Consider the following 20,394-nt stretch of genomic DNA (forward strand, 5'->3'; position numbering starts at 1 on the left):
GATAAAGTTTCCTGCCATCTAGTATCAGGCAATTATCACCTATAAATTTACACCCATGCCTAATGCTATTCCACTTGATCAGGTTACTCATGTAGTTTAAATTAAAGACAGTTGCAGCTATGTGCTGGATGGGAGTCTTTCATATCCACTCCTCTTTTAGTCAGGTTTCCTGATGAAGAAGGGCTTATGAGATCATACTGTAGTATTCATGCAGACATATGTCTGCCAATCCACACTCTTCTAATAGCTTTTGAACCTGTTGGCCAATTTCAAGCATGTGTGACAAAGAGGAGCTAGCTTACAGATACCAAGTTTCCATACATCAAATTAAAATAGGCAGTTAAGCTGAGGAAAGAGAGATATCTGGAGTTATTGGTATTTCCATCCCCCTCCTCTGCCATTGATGGAAAGGCTGTATCATGAACACTTTAAGTCTACAGAATTCATATTAGAAAGTTATTGTGGATGCCCTGTCACAGAAAAAAGCTTCACAATTTGTAATTTATTACACATTGGAGAATCCAAGCAGACAATACCAATCCACAAGGCTTCAATAGCTCCCATGCTTAAGTGCATGCCTCAAGTCTCTGTGCTGCACATTAAAGAAGCATTACTTGCTAACAGCAAACTCTTATTTCAAAAAATTATAAATATGAAGAGCTTCCCCATTAGACTCCTGTTTGTAAAAAGTATTCTTTTGTCTTGCCCTAAATAAAATCTGAAGTATTTAGTTTAAAGGAAAACAAAAAAGCATGTACTGAAGCAGCATAGTAGCTTCCCTGATTTTTTTGGGGCGCTAATACTTCCTGTTTTGAATGCATGGGAACTTTCTGTGCATTTCTTTCCCAGTGTTGACATCATGGAAATTTCACAAAGTTTGACAGCCGGGTAGAAAGCAGTATTCCAGAGGGACCGTCCTCTGGGCCCTATAGCATTTGGCAGACATTCATAAATAGGACCTGTTTTCTTTAGGTTTTGAGCAAAATCTCTTCTGGACAAATAATGGCTTAGCTAACAGCAAAATGACAGAAAAATTCTTTAACCAGCTCGGGGATCCTCTTTATGTTTGTGATGGAGTTGTTGTAACAGAATTTTTAAAAATTAGCCTGAGAGCATCTTGTGACCAAAAACCTCAAAGAATGGGAACTCAGAGACATAAAATCTTGAAGTGTCATTTTAAGTAGGATTTTTAACAAGAGGTCTAAGAGACTGGTTTTCTTTTTCTTTTCCTCAAATTCCTCATGTACTAGGAATAGTTGAGCTCTAAGCCAAAATATGCCTGAAACAAGTAAAAGAACTTCTCATTTGCTATTTTAGGCATGTTTAAAGAAAAGTCACTGGGTGTAAGATAATTGAATATTTTTGTAGTGCATTTTTTATAAAACCTTGCTCAGGTAATCTGTTCTCTCCCAAGGAACAATCAAGAACACAAACACAACCTCAATTTTTTTTAAATTTGGTTTATAACAGACTGTATTGTCCTCAGGCAAGCCTGGAGCTCAGTTGTAAACTGACACTATTTTTGTAAACTGGCACGGGTTCACTGAAAATACCGTACCTGTTCAAGATCTGTCTCGCTGTGCTCATGTGAAGTCTTCAGTAATAAGGGGAATGAATGGTATGTAAACAGCACAATGAATGTACAATGTCACCTTTTAACAGTATCTGCCTTAGCTCAGTTTGCCTTATTTAGGTATGGAATTAGCAATATTCACTGACGATTAGAAATGTGGCATAGTACACTTCCCAGAGGGGCTCTTGGTTTCAGAAAAAAGGATCAAAATAGCAGTTAAAGCTTAGCAAATTTCAGGGTAGAAAAATCTTCACACACCACATTTCTGCAACATTGAGTACTTTCAACTTTACTACCATTTTCACTTTTATAAATTTGGCATGAAATCCCTGTTGCATGGGATTTTATGTCCATCCACGTCCATTTTACTTTCTTTTTAGGGAGGGATAAATACACCTGCAGAGTCTGTCTGCCCCGATTCATTACTAATAGCATGAAATCATGTAAGGGAGATCCCACCAGAAGCCTCACTGATAAGCATTTGAGTATCTGGAGTTTGGGTGTTTTTTCAAGTCATTGTTTCTAGCGCTTCAAGAAACAGATTTTTCTTTGGCCTGGCAAGAGCTAGATTTCATCCGTCACGTCCTTCTTCCTCTTTCTCAGCTTTTGCTAGCAGTTGTTAAAACAGTCGTTATATAACATGTACCGAAGGCCATTTTCCTCTTCTAGTTAAGAAACATTTTTCAGTGTATTTTCTTCTAATTTTTGTGACAGTGGCACTGCAACACCTTTATATGTATTCATGGAAAATTCTTTGCCGATCCGCACAGAACACTGTGTTTTAAACTGTAATTCTTCCTTTTGAAATATGGATAATATACACATTGAAACAATACAGACACCAGTAGGAAATTACCGCCCTTATCACCAGAGGCACGCACACTTTCACGGCTTTCAGAGACAGGATGACTTCTTCGGCTCAGCTGCGGCCTCTCTAAGTACTATGCACAGTATGGGGCAAATCATTGGCCATTCTGCCCAAATAATAACTGCAGATTTTGCCCCTTTCTGGAATAATTTGTCTCCAATATGGTTGCGCTTCTAAATTTGCTGCTGGGCCGCGGGGAGCAGGCGCCGGGCTGTTAACGACCAGATTTGGGTTCGATGTCAGCAGGGTTTGATTTCCGACGCCACAGCGCCGAAGCCTCGCGAAACGCCCCCCGTGTTTTGTGAGGTACTCCCCGCTCTGGGCCAAGGTGCCGCAAGTCGCGGGTTTCGCGTACTTCGGCTTGTCCGAGCCCATCGCCTAAGGTCTCCCCCGAAGGAAAAAAGCAAACCAGCCCCCAAGCCCCGCCATAACTGGGGTTCTGAGCACGAGAGTCTGTCAGCGGGCAACGCGTTTCTGGGCTTGCCCCCTCCGGGCTCTGCCCCAGGGGCCGAGAGCCGAACCCACCCAGGCGGGCGCAGCTCCCGTGGCGGAAACCCGCGGTCTCTCCCAGCGAAACTCCCCCACGCCCCCAGCTGCCATTCCCACTCCGCCCCGCGGGCACGTTTCCACAGCCGGCGGGCGCTGGCGAGACCGCCGCTTCCCAAATCCCCCCCGCCAGCCGCTCGGGCCCCGCTGGGCCCTGACGGGGCGGGAAAAGAGAGGAGGAGGACGGCGAGGAGGAGCAGCTAGGGAACGGCGGGGAGGAGAGAGCGGGAGGCGGAGAATGAGCGGCGAAGTCGGTGCAGATGGAAGACAGCCGCCAGGGGCTCGGCGGAGCGCTGCGGGCGGGGGCGGAGGGGGCCGGGGGCAGCCGCCGGGACCTTCCCCTCAGCGCCCCGCCGGGCATGGGTGCCGCGGCTCCGCGCCGCGCTGCCTCGCCCCGTCCCGATGAGTCCTCGCCGGAGCAAGTGAGTGAGGGGGGCGCCCGGGCGGTAAGCGGCCGCTGTCCCCCGGCCGCCCTCCCCGGGGCAGCGCGTCCCTCCCGGGCGGGAAGGGAGCCGGCGCCCGCGGGCCGTGCCTCCGCTGCCCTCGGCCCCGCGCTCCGCTGCTGGGGCAGCCCTCGGCCTCTCCCCTTTGCGCGGTTTTATTATTTTTTATTGAAAACGCTCTCGCCCATCAGTGTCTGCGGGAGCGGCGGGCGGGGCGGGAGGAGAGGGGAGGCTGCCGGCGGTGGGCGATCGGTGGGCGCCGCGGGGGTCCCCGGTGGGCGCCGCGGGGGTGCCCGCGGGGCTCGGCCGCTCCCGCCCGGGCGCGGTCGGTCGAGGGCCGCCCCGCGGCTCGGCTCGGCCGGCTCCACCTGCGCGCTGGTTCCTCGGTAAGGAGGAGTCGCCCGGCCCCTCTCCGCCTCTTCCCCTGCAGGGCGCTGGCGGCCCGGCCTCGGGAGGGAGGATGTGGTGAGAGGATGGGGCTGTCTCCCGCGGGGGCTCACCATGGCCAGGGAGGACTCGGTGAAGTGCCTGCGCTGCCTGCTCTACGCCCTCAACCTCCTCTTCTGGGTGAGTGCAGCGACGCGGAGCGGGCCGGGCCGGGCCGGGGCTGCCGCCGCCGCCGCCCGAGCAGGTGGCGACCTGGCGGCGGGGAGCGGGGCTGGCACGGCCGCCTCGGACGGCGGGGCTGCCCGCGCTGGGCGGAGGGGCGGCAGTTGCCCGCCGTGGTGCAGGGCCCATGCCCGGCAGTTCCTATGAGGGAATGCTGAACACTGCAGGGGGCGGGGGGTGGGGGGGGGAGAGAAAAAAAAAAAAGACGACTTTGGAAACTAGTTGGAAGTAAAATTAGATTTGGTATTAACCTAGTGTTATAAATACACGTGTGATATGTAGAGAGGGAAATATTCACGGGTGCTGCGGCTTCCCGACTGGATGAGTTTCAGAGCATCCCGTGACCCGAGCTGAACTCCAAGCTCTCACAGGTATCTGAGCAGTCAGCTGCTCTGCGAAGGCCTTGCCCAGAGCCTTTTTTGTGCTTTCCGTGGCCAGATCCTAACTGGCAGGCAAGGCCTGGGGTGATTTCTTTCTTTTGTTTTCAGCACTTCAGTCAAAGCTGTATTTATAGCAGCAGGGTTTCTGCCTCTCCAGCCTAAGTGGGTGTGATCAGCACTCCCTCTTACACTTTCACAGCTCTGGACAAACGGCATGATGGAGATTGCTCACAGTCCACGCTCATTCGCACCAAATGAAACTGCTTCACCTGTATAGCTGAGATTTATGCTGGATAAGTGTAAGAGAATGAAAGGGCAAAAGGCGTGACATCCCACAACTTCTTGCAATGGCTGAGTCCTGAGGGGCTGTAGACTTGAACGATGCGGGGATAACACACGGGCTGGGACCGAGCTTAGTTTATAATGGAATTGAGATGAAGTCCCGTGATTACTGAAAATTAAGTGGAGATCAGAATACGAACGAGAGAGAAAACTGTTAAACAGCATTTGGTACAGAATGGTACTTTTTATATAATGCAAGTGATCTGAAAATCTGTTGAAAGTATGTATCTTTGTATATTGTGTTTAATAGAGGTAAAAAGTTGTTTCTGTAGTGCATGTAGGAATAAAGCCCTTTAATGGGAGATGAGGAAATCTTTTTCTTTTTTTTAAAAAAAAGGATGTGTAATAGTTTCTCACATCATACATAGTTTTCATTGGATACTGTACGAAATCTAAAAACCTATATTTTCTTTTAAGATGAAGGTTGCCTGGGTTCAGCTGACGTGAGTTCAACTTTGGATTTTTACATGTATGCTGTTAGAGTTGAGTGAATGGACATCCACATGGTTGAAAACATCCTGTCCTGCCGTTCACCTGTTTGTGCTTTCCTCTGGTTTCCATGATTCCTGCCTTGAGCTGTCCTCATCAGTTCCCATTCACACCTTAACTCGCAGCTGTCTTTGTCCCCTTAAACTTACTCTGCTCTTTTCCCTTGCCCTCCATGCTTGTTGCCTGCTGTGTTCCATCAGATTTACTATTCAACGACAGCTTTTTATAGTTGAAGTAGCCCTTTAGACGGTACCCAGGTTACAGGTGAGTTTATACCCTCAGGCTGTGTCAGCTGATCTGTTGCGTGGTGATGGGGCCCTTGATGCTGGAGCCAAGTGCTTCATTTCTCAGTCCTGGGATGCTTTGTGTAGGAAAGCCTGCCCTTACCTTTGGAGGGGACTGGTGCCTTGTGTTGCCCTTTTCTCTAGGGAGATCAAGGTCTCACCTGGGAGATTTAAATGTGTCTGCCATCTTTGCTCAAATTTTAAGTTTCTTTCAATGTCATGTTGCTCCTTCTTGCTTTTCATTGTTTTGTTCATGTGTTTTTCTGTTGTGGACCTCAAGCATGGAGCTACACAGCACCTTTGAGCTTGCCAGTGGAACAGCGCTAACTATACCTGTAGTGCTGTGCTGCTGTTAACTTTGTCCATTCGTAATTCATGTCTAGATTTGGTTTTAAAGCATTCAGGGCTAGAAATAATATCTCATTCTTTAGACATTGTTGCCCTTTAATAATGATGTCTCAGATCACCCTTAATTAGAAAGTGTGATTTTTTTTTTTTTTTAATTATTATTATTTTTTTTTTCCTGGTCATATAGGAAAAAGGATCTTTTGAATCTATTGTGGTATGACAAGTCCTAGGGAAGAAAATGCTAACTTCTCATGCTTGTCTCCAAAATATAAAAAAATGCCTGTAATTCATCTTCCTAGCTGAGGCCAGGACACTGGAAATTACACCCAAGCAGCTAAGTGAAATTTGTATAGTGCTGAAGCATGTGAATATGTAATTAAATAATAAACACCAATATAGCAGATTACTTGCACCACAGATGTTGCAGAGAATTGAAGCTGTCTTCCGTAATGTATATAAAATGAAAGGTGTAGGAACTCAAATGAAAAATTGGCCATTCCATTTGGAGTTCTCTGCATTTTACAAAGCAAATGAATGCAGCAGTTTGGTTCCAACCAAATAAACAAATAAGCAAAAAAACCTGAGGCTGCCAGAATTGTGTGGTAAGAAATAGGATGTGTGGTGGGTGGGTAGTTAAATGTATTGCAGTTACATCAGACTTCTTTAGAGGAATGTGTGTGTAAAAAAAACCTCTTTCTGCTTCCTATCTGGTCCTGTTCAGATGTGTATTTAACAGCTAGATACAAATCTGCTACTAGCTGCTTGTTGTAGTGAAATCTGCCCTATCTCCTCTGTCAGAGCTTGAATTTTCTCCTGTTGGGCTCAGCGGGATTTTTGCCACTGCCTTTTCCGAGTGTCAGAGCATGACCCATGGGACGGCGTTTTCTTGTGAAAAGTTCCCCTGGCAGCAGGTGCTTACCCACTGGTGTGGGCACGAGGGTAATGACTTCCCCTTGTCGTTGCTCTTCATTCCGTTTGGAAAGCTTCAGCTTGCCTGTTGCTTATATTAGTGCTTACTTGGATAAATACTAGCCCAGGTTATGGGCTGGATGTCAGGAAGTTTAGATTAGATCAGCCCTTTGAAAATGTGTAGCCATGTTCCTCCTGAGCATCGTGGGTTCTGTCCCAACAGGTAAAGACAAGTTGTGCCGTGATTCCAGGGTATGTACAGACCTCCCGATTTGGGAAACATGTGTGTGATTCTCTTCAAGCCTGATCTTGGAGGGTTTTACACTTTCTCTTGCTTCCTTCCTTCCCAAGGGCCATTGCCTCCAAATGACTTCAAGCCTGTTGATAACGTGCCCAGTGGCTGTGTCAGTTATGAGTGTTTGGCTGAAAACAGTAAAGATATGCAAACAGTGTGTGTTGACTTCTTAAAATCATGGTTTGATTGAGGGTCCTAGCTGGAATAGGTTGATATTCTCTCTTTGTTTCACTGTGGTGGTCTCTAGCACGTGCAAAAAGGAATGCTTTCTCCTCCAAGCTGTGGGCTTGAAGCTTTTGAAGGCCTGACAAAAACTGTGCAAGAGCTGGTAGTCATTGTCTGGTATGGTCCGATTGTCAACGTCTCATAAGGTAAGATTTAAAGTAAGCTTCAGGTGTCTCCTGTGTGCAACTGTCCCAGCGTGTGTATGATGGGACTCCAGCATTTGTTATTGCCAGCCTGGTGAGGGCAGACTAGTGCACGTGAAGCTCCTTAAGCTGATGTTATGTGTGACAGAACTGGCTAATCTGACCATGAATATTTCTGAAAAACTTAAGATGTGGATGCTTGCCGCAGTACACTGGTGTCTTCATAATTTGGTTGCTGTCGGAGCCTACAGAAGCAGAGAAGTGAGAGAACTTTATCAGTCATTCTGCTGCCATCCTTGTAGCTTCTCCAGAGCATTGCTTGTAAGTGTACAGCTGGGTGCTGTCTATTTGGAAAGAAAGAAATTTTTTTTACTGGGCTCAGCTGATGAGCTGTGATGTGGAATGGTAGACAGGGTGATGTACCTGTGTGTGCATGAGAGGAAGGCAGGCAATGCTGTTTGTTATGCTTTTTGTAATTTTTGGCCTGAAGGCTGCTTAGATAATTCATAAGCAATCAACTGGAAACCCAAGGCTCAGTTTTAGTGGTTCATCCTGTTTTGATAATGGACCAATAAAGGTACTGCCTTTACTGCTCCAGAAAAACACTGACATTGTGGATGTGAATGGATCGGTATTTCTGGAGCTGCAACTTGCAGTGGATCTTGAAAGGTGTTTTCTTCTGAGATGGGAATAAATCTGTTGTCAGTGCTCTAATTGTTGTTGATTAAGTGACTGACTGTGGTAATAGACCTGATGATACCCTTCTAGAAGCTGTTTCCAAGGTCAATTGAATCATGCATGTGACTGCAAGATGTCTCTTTCAAAGCAACAAGAGTTGCAGTTTCAGGACCTCCTCCTTGGTCTTCTAATTTCATAAGGGTTTTTTTTGACAGTGCCCTGGACAAGGAATATCCTTCAGACTAAATCCTGCAGTTAACGTTTGGTTTCATTCTTCTACCATCCTCATGTATAAATAAGCATCACTTAAAGTAATTTAGGAGACTAAGACACCCAACTTGATTTCTGCAGGTTTCTCATCTTAACACACTGTAACACTGCTATTTGCAGCATATTACATTCTGGACAGCCTAATAAAAAGAGGGGACATCCAAAAATGCGTGATTTGGTGTTTTGTAGTCAAGAGTTAGTGCTTAACTAAGCACATGATGTTAGTGGTGCTTCAGAGAAGACATGCTCCTACCACTTCCTAATTTTCTGTTCTTAGTGGCAGTAGTGGTCTTTATTGTCTCTAGATAGCATGTGTCAGGATGTGGAGAAATTTAGTTTTGATAGCTCTACAAACATAATTTATGCAGTTTTGAGACTACGGGGTCTCTTCTTCTGGCTTTTCTGTATCAGCAAGCTCCTGACACTGTTCCAGCTCGGCAGCGGTTATGGATGTAACATGAGCATCTTCATTCATTTTGAGCACTGTATAACTTGTCCTCACAGAAATCCTCCTCACCACGTTTTGTGATGTTGCCATTGTTCTTCTGTACTTTGCTGTGGTCCCCTTCCCAAATAAACCACCTTTGCAAGAGTTTATGCTGGGGAGACCTTCAGTTGCAGAGCATGGCCAACCCGTAATAATGGCACAGGCATAACACAGGAGGTTATCCAAGGGCAGTGGCCCCTAGAGGTTGCGATAGTATGTGCAACTAGAAGCAGCAACTTTTTGTCAATTTTCTCATTTAAGAAAAAAAAAAGGCAAAATGTAGCTAACATGCAGGAAAAAGCCTGTATAGACTTTCTGTCTTGAGAAAACTGCCAGCTTTTTTTTTTTTTTTTTTTTTTTTATGGTGAGCATGTGAGATGGAAAGGAGGAGCAGCTGCTGTTGCATTGCTTGTAATTGAGGATGACTGTACTATAGTGGCTTGGGCAAATCAAGGTTGTAAGTTGCAGATGACTGTGTCATAGGTGGTAAGGATCTCTTAACCGATGATTAGTAGTGTCACTGGATGTTTGAGCCAAGCCGGTGATGTTGCCACATCCCTCACCTTGTGAGGTTTTTCTGCCTAGGGATATACTGTTTCTGTTGAGCAATGCCTAAGCTTTCCTTCGCATACGTAGCAGTATCATCTAATTTAGACTGTGTGGTTGCAGCTAATAAACCCTCCTGGCAGGTAGTAGAAATTCAACCTTGAATTTGCGCTTGTGAACAAAAAAATCATGTAAAATGAAAGAGGAGCAAGCTTCCAGTTAGTTTTCCTTTTATTTTGAATATTTTGCACATTGAAATCTTCCAGTTTTGGCTACGTGTACCACCTGAGAATTTAGAGCAAGGAGATATTAGTGTTGTGCAAGGAGGCACTAAGGGTGGTTGGAAGCAGTGGTATTGTGTTTCCTTCTTTTTCCAACCTCAAATGTATGTATTGAATCTTGTAATTTTTTTGCCCCATTTTTTCAAATCTGCTGTGACATGGGAAAGAAATCAGTCTATCCTCTCTTCCCTGGAACGACATTCTGTATAGAGGTTGTGTTTCTGCTGCTTGCCAACTTCCACTCACATTGGTGGGATTTGTAGATATTTGGAATGAACAGATTTAGGGTCAATTTTTTTAAGGAATTTAAGTGACTAATAATATCCACTGAAATGAATGCTGCCTGGCTTGGTACCTATAGCAGTGTAAGCATAGGGTTCATTCTAGGCTAATATACTCTGATTTTAGAGATGGCAGTGTAGATGTGCATAATTGAAACCTGATTTTCTTAGCATTCTTGTATAAAGAAAACACCTAAAAGCTATGCAAGAATTAGTCCAGCTTCTGTGGGAATATGGTGTCTTTTAAAGGAATGTGTTCAGAAGAGCAAGCTATAGGAGGAGTTTTAAAGGACCAGAAACACTTTTTATTCTGGTCTTTGAGAAATCTTTTACTTTTTGATGTCTTTAGGCTGCATCATTTATGCAACATCATTACATTATTAGACCATGTCCTAACAAAGTAGAGTTCAGCCTTAAGTCAACTTTATATGTACTTCTGTATAACCTTTTATTCCATGTATATCTTCGTAGGTGACATGGCTCACCCTGCATGGCATGTCAACAGTGAATTGGTAGACAAGTCTCTGCAAAATGGTCCTGAAAAAGAGAGTGGGTTGATGTGATGATGGAAAGGAAAAAATAAACCCCACCCTAATGTGAGAAATGACATTAATATGGTTCTTAATAGGCATTCAGAAATCAGTGAAACCACGGGCATTTTTTGGGTAATCCTCGTGATTAACTGTGTGGAGCTCACTGCATCTACCTTGAGGATGAAGGCACAAACCCGTGCTGACTAGATTTGAGCCAGTAGCTGAAGGGGAACTGCTCATACCAGTAAGCCATGATCTCCAGCAGAACTGGCAAGGCCAATCTGGCCTGTAGGCACTTGCATTTTTTTTCTTTAAATTTGCATTTCTTTCTGTAGAAGATAGGTACCTAATTATTCACGAATCCTCAGGAACTGCTTCTGTACCTTGAAAATTTTCCATCTCTCAGGAGTCTGTGGCAGACACTAGGCAAGGGTCATAGGAAAAATACTCATTTTTTAATCTCTTGTAGCTGTTTCCCAAGGTGTAGGGGACAGTTTAATTTCGTGCACTTTTCTAGGAATGTGTGATTTAATTAAAAATGCAGGCTTATTTTAGTAATCTTCATGTGCTCATGGGTAGTCATGTGTAAAACAGGAAAGTTGAGTGTTGTACCCACAACCAGCTGGTATGTAAGTCCTGTGGATCATAGGAAATACATACCGTTTTCTCATATCAGTCTTCTAGTTATATACTCCGAGTTTAAAAATAATTTGTCTGCCACCTGTGAGGTTGACTACTATCTGTGAACAAAAACAAGTTCTTACAGAAACAAGAGTGTATTGTGTATATGTGAAGGCATATCGTCTTGGTGGTGGTGTGTGGCTTGTGATGTGGATCTGGACACTTGAGCTCTTGAGCATTCCTGCAAATTACCCATGATCAACAGCACATGCCTCTGCCTCCCTAAAGGCAAAAGGTCTCTTGACAGTGAGATGCTTACTCTTGAGGGAAGAGTGGCACAAATCACGTCCTAACAAGAAGTGCAGTGTCTAGGTAGTCACAGAGAGGATGGATGCAGAAATATATGCACTTTCTTATCCCTCTTTGCTTTTAATGTACCCTTGTGTTACACAGTCCAGAAGTTGGTATGTGGGTCTGACACTTGGTAGAACCAGCTGATAGATGAACTGTATCTCAGCCTGTTTGCATATTTGGGTTCTTACTTGTTCTTTATGCTGTGCTGCTGTGGGAGCCTTGCACAGCCAACTGCTGGAAAACTTGCTTGCTTCCCCCAGGAGGGTGACCTGTTAGCAGCCTGTCAGTGGTCCGGCAGTTGCCTTATTGCAAAGTGTGTGAGTTCCAGCCCGTGCCAAACGTGGAGCAGGTTGTTAACTCACTGTTGCAGCTGTGCAAGCAAACCTGGATTGGGAGTGCAAATAAGTACATGCTTCAGCTGTTTGCAAGTGGGAGGGGACCAAGGCATAATCCTGTGTAGAAAGCTCAGCTAAAACTAAATGTTGGCATGTCTGTAGAATAAAAGGTGTGTTAGTCGGGAATAGGGGAATTTCCTTTTTTATAGGCCACCCTTCTTTCTCTAAACATTTAAATGCTTTTGCCAGGTAATACAGAAAAACAAGACCTCTTGTCCTGCTCTCCCCCGCCCTTATGCCCCTCCCTCCCAAAAAAATGTAGTCGTCTGTTTATCCAGGGATCTGAGTCATCTGTGTTTGTTCAGTGATCTGAATATTGAACCTAATTGTGAAAATCCTGTGAAAGCATTGCAACATGGTCTGTTATGACCTTGTAGTGATTTGCCCCCGGCCCTGCCCCTTTGATAAGTCACAGCTCAGGTTACCCAAATCAATTTTAACTGGAAAATTTTCTCAAGGTTTATTTCTTTACTAAAATTAAAGGATGTATGCTGATGAATGTTGTCATATCTTGGAAATAATTTCCTTGGAGCTGGAAACCTTTTTCTGCAAAGCAAATTGCTCTGTAGTGCTGCTAGTCAGCATTTTGTACGGGTACCAAAGCGTGGTTTGAAGTTGTTTACCCCATCTGTTAGGAAAAAAAAAAAAAGGTGTGTGATTTTTAATATGGAAAATACTTTTAATCTTTCCTCTGATTTAATAATGAAAAAACCCCCTTCTCTCGAATTTGAGGACAGCAACTTTCATTGTCAAAAATTAAGGCATTAGAGTGTTTGAATGAAAAAAATGACAAAAGAATGAGAACAGGTGTGCAAATAGTGACAGCAATTGGTCTTGCTCCCTCAAAGACAGAAATCCATGTTCATTTATTAATTGAAAATGCAGATTTATTTTCCAGTTTAGGTATGGCCTAAAAGACATTGTGAGTAGGACTCTTACAATAAGGGCTTAAAATATATACTTAATGAATAAAAGATTATTTTATATTTTCATGTTGATGCATATTTTATGTAAAAGAGTTTCAGAGACAATATAAACTATGCTTGGGAATGACCACTCCTAACAGTTTGAGTCCATTGTTGGATATTGTAATTCAGTTGTCTGAGAAAGCTCTAGTACCTTTATAAACTTTACGTTATAAATTAGTTTGGAAATTTAATATATTACTGTGTGATCTGCATATTGCTTATATATAAAAATATAATTTGTTACTTTTGTTTAATGAGTGTGAAAATATATTTAAAATAGAGCATGACAGCAGGCAGTTTTGTAAACTCTTCAGTGTCATGTTGATGGCTATATAACATACTGTGACAGTTCAGAATGAAACCCATAGTGACTTGTACAGCCAGCTGCAACAAATAAACATGTTTTACTGCCTACTATCATATTATGTTTACAGCACAGCAGACTGGCTGTTGTCAGAGAAGCTTGGATGAAAACTTTTTGGTGAAATGATGTAACTGCTAACGTGGTGAGAATTATCTTGGTAGTTTTATTTCTCATAAACTTGTGTCCTTTCATCTGATTGCTTGATACGGATTTCTGACTGTATTTTACATCTAAATTAGTTACAAAACAACAGCTGAAGTAGGGGCTGGCAGTTTTTTAAGGCTGCCTTTTTTTCCATCCTCAAATGAACCAGCACAAACTGTAATCAGGACCTTGCCCCGGCCCATGACTCCTTGAAAATTGCGTGGCAGTGAATTGCACTGATATGACTGCTGTTCTTTGCTGGTAGGTTTGGATGCACACCAAGGCTGTTGGGGAGGTTGTTATTGTTCCTGCCTACTGAGCACATGGGCTGAGTTGTACTGCTGGTGTTAGTGCAATTCCTGTGCTGCTGGCTGCAGATCTACCTCTGCCATAAGTTGTGTGAAGTGCTGGGTGCCTGGAGCCTCCTTGATGTCAGCTGGCACTTGAGGATGCTTAGCGCTTAAACAGGGCAGCACATACGCATGCCAAGTCATAAGCAGGAGGCTGTGGAGGTTTGGTGCGTGTGTCGTGTTCTCGTTGTGATTCTCCTGTGGCTGTGGAGCAGGTGAGCAAGTCGACTGATGGGTGTGAGTTAGTGCTTCATAATCTTTTGTCACTAAACTAAACATCAGTCATTATTACGCAGGACAGCCTGGTGTTGCAAGCGCATCTTTCATCCTGCAGGGTGTTCCTGCCCAGAGGCTCGCTTTTGCTGATCAGAAGGGATATGACTTTTTTTCCCAGCACTTCCCTTTGGTAACGAAAAGCTACCAAGCACTTGCCAGGTTATGTGCTGTAAAATGTACCTTTTGTAATTAACCTGTTGCTGAATTGCTTTTTCAAGTTGGCACGGTTTGCTCTTTCATGGGCCTCTGTTCAAGAGGAGCTTCTTGAGTATTTGCCTATTCTCTTTCTGAGCCATGTTTTTATGCCACCCCAGTTTGACAGTGTTCCTGACTTTCATGGATGTGAATCCAGTGTGTCACAGCATGCTGGCTTTCAGGTCATTCGGAGTAATAATTCACTTTGGACTTTCTTCAAAATAAGGTGCCAAAGGTGCCTCCCAAGGAATTTGTTTGGTTGGCAGGAGGGTGTTGCATAGGTAATCTGTGTGTAACATCTGTGTAGCAGCGTGTCAATAATACCTGAAGGAGTTAATGGTGGTGAGATCATTCAGGGCACACGGTAGGTGAGCGGGTGAGCTGTAGCCTGGCTCTCACAGGGCTTACAGAGGGAATTTTCTGGTGTGTAATTCATGTCCAGCAAGAAGCAGTAGTAATTGGCTGTTAGTTATTTACACTGAAGGAGAACAGCTAGGGGGACCTAAATGGCTAAAAGCTTTTTGAATGAAGTGAGAGACCTTTCATAGAGAGCTTGTTCTTATGAACTGAAATAGTGTTCATGCAGTTACATTATTGGTGAAGGTTATGTTTCCTAGGTGAAGGGAAGCAGTCCTTTTCTTCCAGTTGCTGTTCATGATAAGTGAAAACTGAGTCATGTTCCATGATATGGTCATTAAGCATTTCGGTAGAAGTCATGTGGCCGTGCGTTAGCCACAGCTTGGAGATGTATCTGCCTAGACTTTCCCCTCACTGATTTTGTGTGGGCAAAAATACATATCTAGGTAGAGAAAACTCAACTTAGGCAGACAGAGCAGAAATAAAAGTTGTCCTCCTTCCTGATTTGCCTTTGTAGACAACTCCTTTCTTCTAGCAAACCGAATGATTCTCTCAGCGGCAGGACTCTGCTCATTTCTTTTGGTCTCTAGGAAGTCCTTTCTGTGCCCTCTGCCTTTTAGCTGGTTGCCCCGTGATCTCCGTCTTATCTCCGAATAATCTGCAGGCTCCAGTATCCTTGTGGTGACTCTTCTGCCTCCCAAATCTTACCTCTGCTGAAGAAGCGATCTCTTGCCTTCTTCCAAGGAGTTCACCTCCTCTCGTTGCTGTACAGGAATGTATTGCCGCATACTGAAGGCTGAAAGAAAACAAGTGCAGCCTGCAAGTTCCTGATGGAGAGCGGGGACTAGGCTGTTAGGCCACCAGTCTGGCATGGGAGGGAGAATATTATTTAGCAAGTGAACATTTTTGAAGTTTTTGCAGCAGGATCATTTGGCTCTTATTAAAAGTTGCTGAGGAGTGTGGTTTTGATGGACTTCTCACTTCTGAGCACCACTGCTGTAAAGCAGTGTAACCAAATTTATCTTAAGTATTTTACTATAAACAGAGTGGAAGTGCAAGCTAATACTTTCTCTGTGTTTATCAGCAGTCCTTGCAGGGAGATGTGGAGGGTTAAAAATGTTTTCTGTTGCTTTTTGACCATAAGAAGGTAAGCTGTTTGCCTGTAGTCCTCTTTACCTCTCTTTGTGTTAGAAACATGTTTTTTATTGCTTGTGTGGTGTATGTGCCTGATGCTTTCTTCCAAGGAGGTAGCCATTGTTGAGGAGTTTATCTAGGAGGAGATTCTAGTCATCATCTTTTCCTTGCTCCTGCAGCGTCCTGCAAATAACAGAAAACACTCTTTACTCCTACTGTTCCACCAGGCAAAATAGATCCCACAGAGCATAAAGGACACACGTGTATGTAGTAGACTTGTAGCATGCACTAGCTTTCAGGACTGTGCTTGCAGCATGCCAAGCACCTAGGGCTCTCGCTGGCACCACCCAGAACCAAGGCAGTGCCTGTAGTTTGTGCATCAGTTTTGAGAAGCAGGAGGAAGCCGTGGGGTAGCCACTGGGACGTCTCATGAAATTTTAAAGGCAGAAGTAGCCTGCTGTGGGTGTGCTGCAGGCAGAGGAGCCGATAAGGACGTGGAGTGACTTTTCTTATGTGTTAGGTTTGAACCAATTAATTTGTTATTCACAACAACTTTAGGGAAATGTGAGGGCATGTGGGAAGCTAGCTTTTGAAGGCAACAGGGGAGATTAGCAATTCCCACTGATTTAAGAAGCCGTTGGTATAATGCTGAGGTATCCTGGCATACACCTATACAATGCATGAAAACAGTAGTATTCAGGAGAGCCAGCATGCCTAGGTCCCTGTCCCTCAGCTAGACAGCGGTACTTCTGAAGTCCTGTCAGGTTCAGCCCTTGAGCGGTGGTTCCGGCTTAGGTGCCCATGTGAGACTGATATTCCTAAATTCTCCTTTGGGTGTAGTAAACCAGCTGAATACCCTGAAATGGTTTTAGAAATAAGCAGTGGCATTCGTAACCTCAACTTTGCTCCATTTTGTAGAAAGCTGGCGGTTCCCTCCTCTCCTTGAAGGAGTTTATAGCTGCATCTCACAGCTTCTGTTTGGGGAGCAGTGCTCTGTCTGTCCTGTGCGTGCAGGAGGAGATGTGGTGCTCTTGGGGCCGGAGAGCACGCACAAAGGGGATGACTGCCGCTGCTACGTGAGCCCTCCTCCAGGAGGAACGGCATACTGACTTACGTAGCCCAGGGCAAAATACATGAACAAGTGCCGTGAAGAGTGTTTTCTCCTCTAGTGGTACCTCTGCTGCAGCGGCAGAAGAGCTGGTGCTGTCACCGTGTGTCAGGTGTGTTCTGACCTTCTTGTTCAGGTTTGGCTTCTCAAGAAAATCGGAGGCCAGAGCTTCTACTGGTAGGTCTCGGGTATCCCGGAGTGCACAATGGCATCAGGTGACAAGAAATCCGGGTCTGTTGAGGTGGTGGCAATTCTAGGTGGGTTCAGTCTCAGGGATTTATTTGCTGTAGGAGCAGTCCTGGTGAAAGTGTAGTGGCTTTATGCCTCCCAAGTGCCTGGCAGGTTAGGTACCCAAACGCTTTGATGATCTGGGGTTTATAATTGAAGTACAGTGAGTTTTATTGTCATTTTACGGTTCAGGAAACTGAGGTATAGTGTTCGTGGTGTGAATTCATCTGAATGAGCAAGAGAATCAGATTCTTCTAAATTTAACCCCAAGATAAATAACCTCTCCTCTGTACCAGTGTATCAGTAATGTTATATCATGTATGGGGTTTCAGATTATTCTTCACTGGCTGTGTACCTGATTGTGGCTTCATGGTTTCATACAGACTGGTGGGTATCACCTCTGAGCCCTGAGAGAGTCGCTGGTTTTAGCAGCATTAACCCTTCCTGTTGTTTCTGTGGTATGTTGTGCAGCGGTGGGACTTGAGCTGGCAGTGGCATCACCGGGTGGAAGAGAAGGTATTCCAGGCATTTATTATGCATACTGGAAGAGAAGATTATTGTCATGGCTCCCTGAATACTTGGGCAACAAACCAACTCTAAGCATATAGAAGTACAATTTTGGGGACAGTATGCTCTTTGGATAAATGAATGCATGAAAGATGCTACTGATGATTGATCCTCTACTTAAATTATGAATGATCTTGCAATTTTTTTTAAACGTATGATAAATAAATTAATCTTTTCTTTTTAGTTGATGTCCATCAGCATCTTAGGTGTTTCGGCTTGGATGAGAGACTACCTGAATAATGTTCTCACTTTAACTGCAGAAACAAGGTAAAGCTTTCCTTAAACGTATTAATCTGTGTGGGTGATTGATTGTGGTATATGTCGTTCATTCTGTATGGCAAGTTTCCTAATGAGGATTTCTAGAATTAAGCAGCCTTCAGTTGGGCTAGTTATTGTTTTGTTGAAAGGTGTATTTTTACCACCATTTCTGGCATCAGTTGAAATTAGAGAAGGGGGAAAGATATGAATTCAGTGTTGTTTTATTCCTGTGCCTTTCTCTTCTGACAGGGATCAATTTTTGGCCCTTTGCCAACATGTAACCATATTATATTACTGTTTAGTTTTGAATACTTTATTCAGTCCAGAGATTTAGGAATGCTGTTAGTTTTATGACAGCAGTGCTTATGAGCCCTAGTGATGGAACAAGGCCTCATTGTGCTACAAACTGTGCAAGTGCAGGATAGGAAGATCGCCTTCACTCCAAAGAGATTTTGTATGATGTGTTACTTTCTGGTATCTGAATAAAACCACGTAGAAGATATTTCTGTGAAATGTGTAAGGTGCTGGAAAGAATGCATCTGCTAATCCACCGTTTTTGTTTTAATGGCTATATTAGTTTTTCTTCTGTATCATTTTTGTGTGATTATGCTTTTTTTGATTATGGTTCTGATTGGTTTTAGGGTGGAGGAGGCTGTCATTTTGACTTACTTTCCTGTGGTCCACCCGGTCATGATTGCAGTCTGCTGTTTCCTCATCATAGTTGGAATGCTGGGCTACTGTGGAACAGTGAAAAGAAATCTATTGCTCCTTGTCTGGGTATGTTTCATAACCTCTAAACCCAGCTAACTTCTGCTTTGCTTCAACAGTGTAAGAAAAGTTTTAATCCACAGGCACTAGATAAATACTGATTATTTTTTATTACCATGTTGAATTATGATATCGGTGAGGAATTGTAATTGCAAAGCACACAGTAGGAAAGAATTTATTGCCTAGACTGCATTATGCTGTGACTGAAAGACAAGCAGTGTCTCATTTGCAAAAATCCACTTCATTTAGTAGAGGAGTTCCTGAAGGGAAAAATAACTCAAACTCTTAAGTACTAATAATTACAGGAACGTGAGTCTGAGTGCTCTGAAACAAACCCTTATGCTACCCTTTTGACTCTTGGCTGTGCAATAGCTAAATAGCCTAGACTTTGCTTTATTCCCAGACTTGATTGTGTGTGTAAAGTAACAGCATTTGTAGCTGATGAAGGTTAATTCTGAGTGTATTCAGAAGCTTTGCCTTCTCTTACATGGATGTGGAATTTTGCAGTTGCATTTGGTTGTGAGCAAGTTCAAAAATAAATTCCAAGTACCCAGCTTTTTCCTTTGTTCGGAGGCTACATAACTGAGCCAACAGCAGCTGAAAAGCAATAGTCTCTCCTGCACAAGACTCTGTGTACAATTTAACTGTGATGAGGCTTCGACTGTCAAGGGACCCAAATGTCTTTTCTTCGTCTGGAAGTCAGTGAGTTGAGGACAATAAAAAAAAAACCAAATTAAAAATAAACAAAGCCGCAAGAAAAACCAAACCCCAAACCAAAAAGCCCATAAAACTTGCACAAATGCTAAAGGTTTGGAGTTTAAAAATATTTAGACCATTGGCAACACTGAGGTCAAGGATTGTCATACCTGTATGCCGTTAGAAGTTTAGCTGGTAGCCCTTTGCAGAGTTGGGCTTTGTCTTTTAACATGAGGATAAGCAGGATTCCAGGCAGTCTGTAAGCCCTAGAGAGTGGGAGCAGTGGGTGTGAAAGAGGTGTGTCAGACTTGGCTACCGTAATTGGAGTAGGAGGAAGTGGACAGGTAAAATTTTTCAGCTCTTGAGAATATCCAGGAGTCTTACAGAAGTAGAGTTGGGCTCCTGCTGTTTTTTCACGGCAGTCTGTGTTGGGTTCTCGCAAAGTGTATATGGTTGCATTTTTCATGTGGATCTTTGCAGGCTTAAGTACACGATAGCTGGACCTCACAAATCTTGCACAAAATGACAAAAAAAATAGTGAGAAGTTGGCTGACATTTACGCAACCTTTGCTTTGTTTAATAGGAAATATTCTAACTACAGCTAAAACAGTTGGGAAACTGTACTGGGGTTTTGTATTAAAATGTCTTTTTTTTATTTGAGGGGGTTGGAGTAAGCTTTATTTGAGACTTCCAGCTGAAGGTCTGCAGCAGAAGTGTTCCTCAATTGGAAGAAGGGCAAATGCTGTTTCCCCTTTTGGATATTTGTTAAGTCAACAGTATAAAGATTATTGTTTCAAAGCTATATAGTTAGGAAAAATTCTCATTTAAATCTGAATACTTTATAGTAATATAATAGTCATGCATTTTTTACCTCTAGATCTTAACCTTGCAATGTTAAAGTCAATGGGAACAAGTTCTAAGGCAGATATTACTTAGTTATAAGCACTTGCATAAAAATAATGGATTAACGTAATTTCATAGCATGCAATTATTTATCTAGTAATCTTTCTTACGTACCTTAAAAGGGCTTTGTACATATTTTTGTTTTATGTAAATAGTGAAAGTATTAAAAGATGGTAAA

General features: G+C 43.6%; 1 protein-coding gene across 7 annotated transcripts in view; it reads left to right on the forward strand.

Annotated features, from left to right (window-relative positions):
• The first annotated feature begins 3,231 nt into the window (after positions 1 to 3,231).
• Positions 3,232 to 20,394, forward strand: part of TSPAN12 (tetraspanin 12) — a 45,388-nt gene continuing 28,225 nt past the window's right edge. The window contains exons 1-5 of one of the 7 annotated variants that reach the window (XM_030014947.1): positions 3,264 to 3,409; positions 3,861 to 3,997; positions 5,179 to 5,204; positions 17,776 to 17,858; positions 18,491 to 18,626. In XM_030014947.1, the coding sequence (XP_029870807.1) occupies positions 3,390 to 3,409; positions 3,861 to 3,997; positions 5,179 to 5,204; positions 17,776 to 17,858; positions 18,491 to 18,626 (402 nt within the window). In that variant the 5' untranslated portion in view covers positions 3,264 to 3,389. Of the gene's footprint in view, positions 3,434 to 3,860; positions 3,998 to 4,618; positions 4,719 to 5,178; positions 5,205 to 7,415; positions 7,458 to 12,944; positions 13,942 to 17,775; positions 17,859 to 18,490; positions 18,627 to 20,394 lie in introns of those variants that run through there. The other 6 variants (XM_030014951.2, XM_030014949.1, XM_030014950.2 and 3 more) reach the window with 6 other exon arrangements.

Source organism: Aquila chrysaetos, chromosome 5, assembly GCF_900496995.4.
Source record: "Aquila chrysaetos chrysaetos chromosome 5, bAquChr1.4, whole genome shotgun sequence".
Lineage (NCBI taxonomy): Eukaryota > Metazoa > Chordata > Aves > Accipitriformes > Accipitridae > Aquila > Aquila chrysaetos.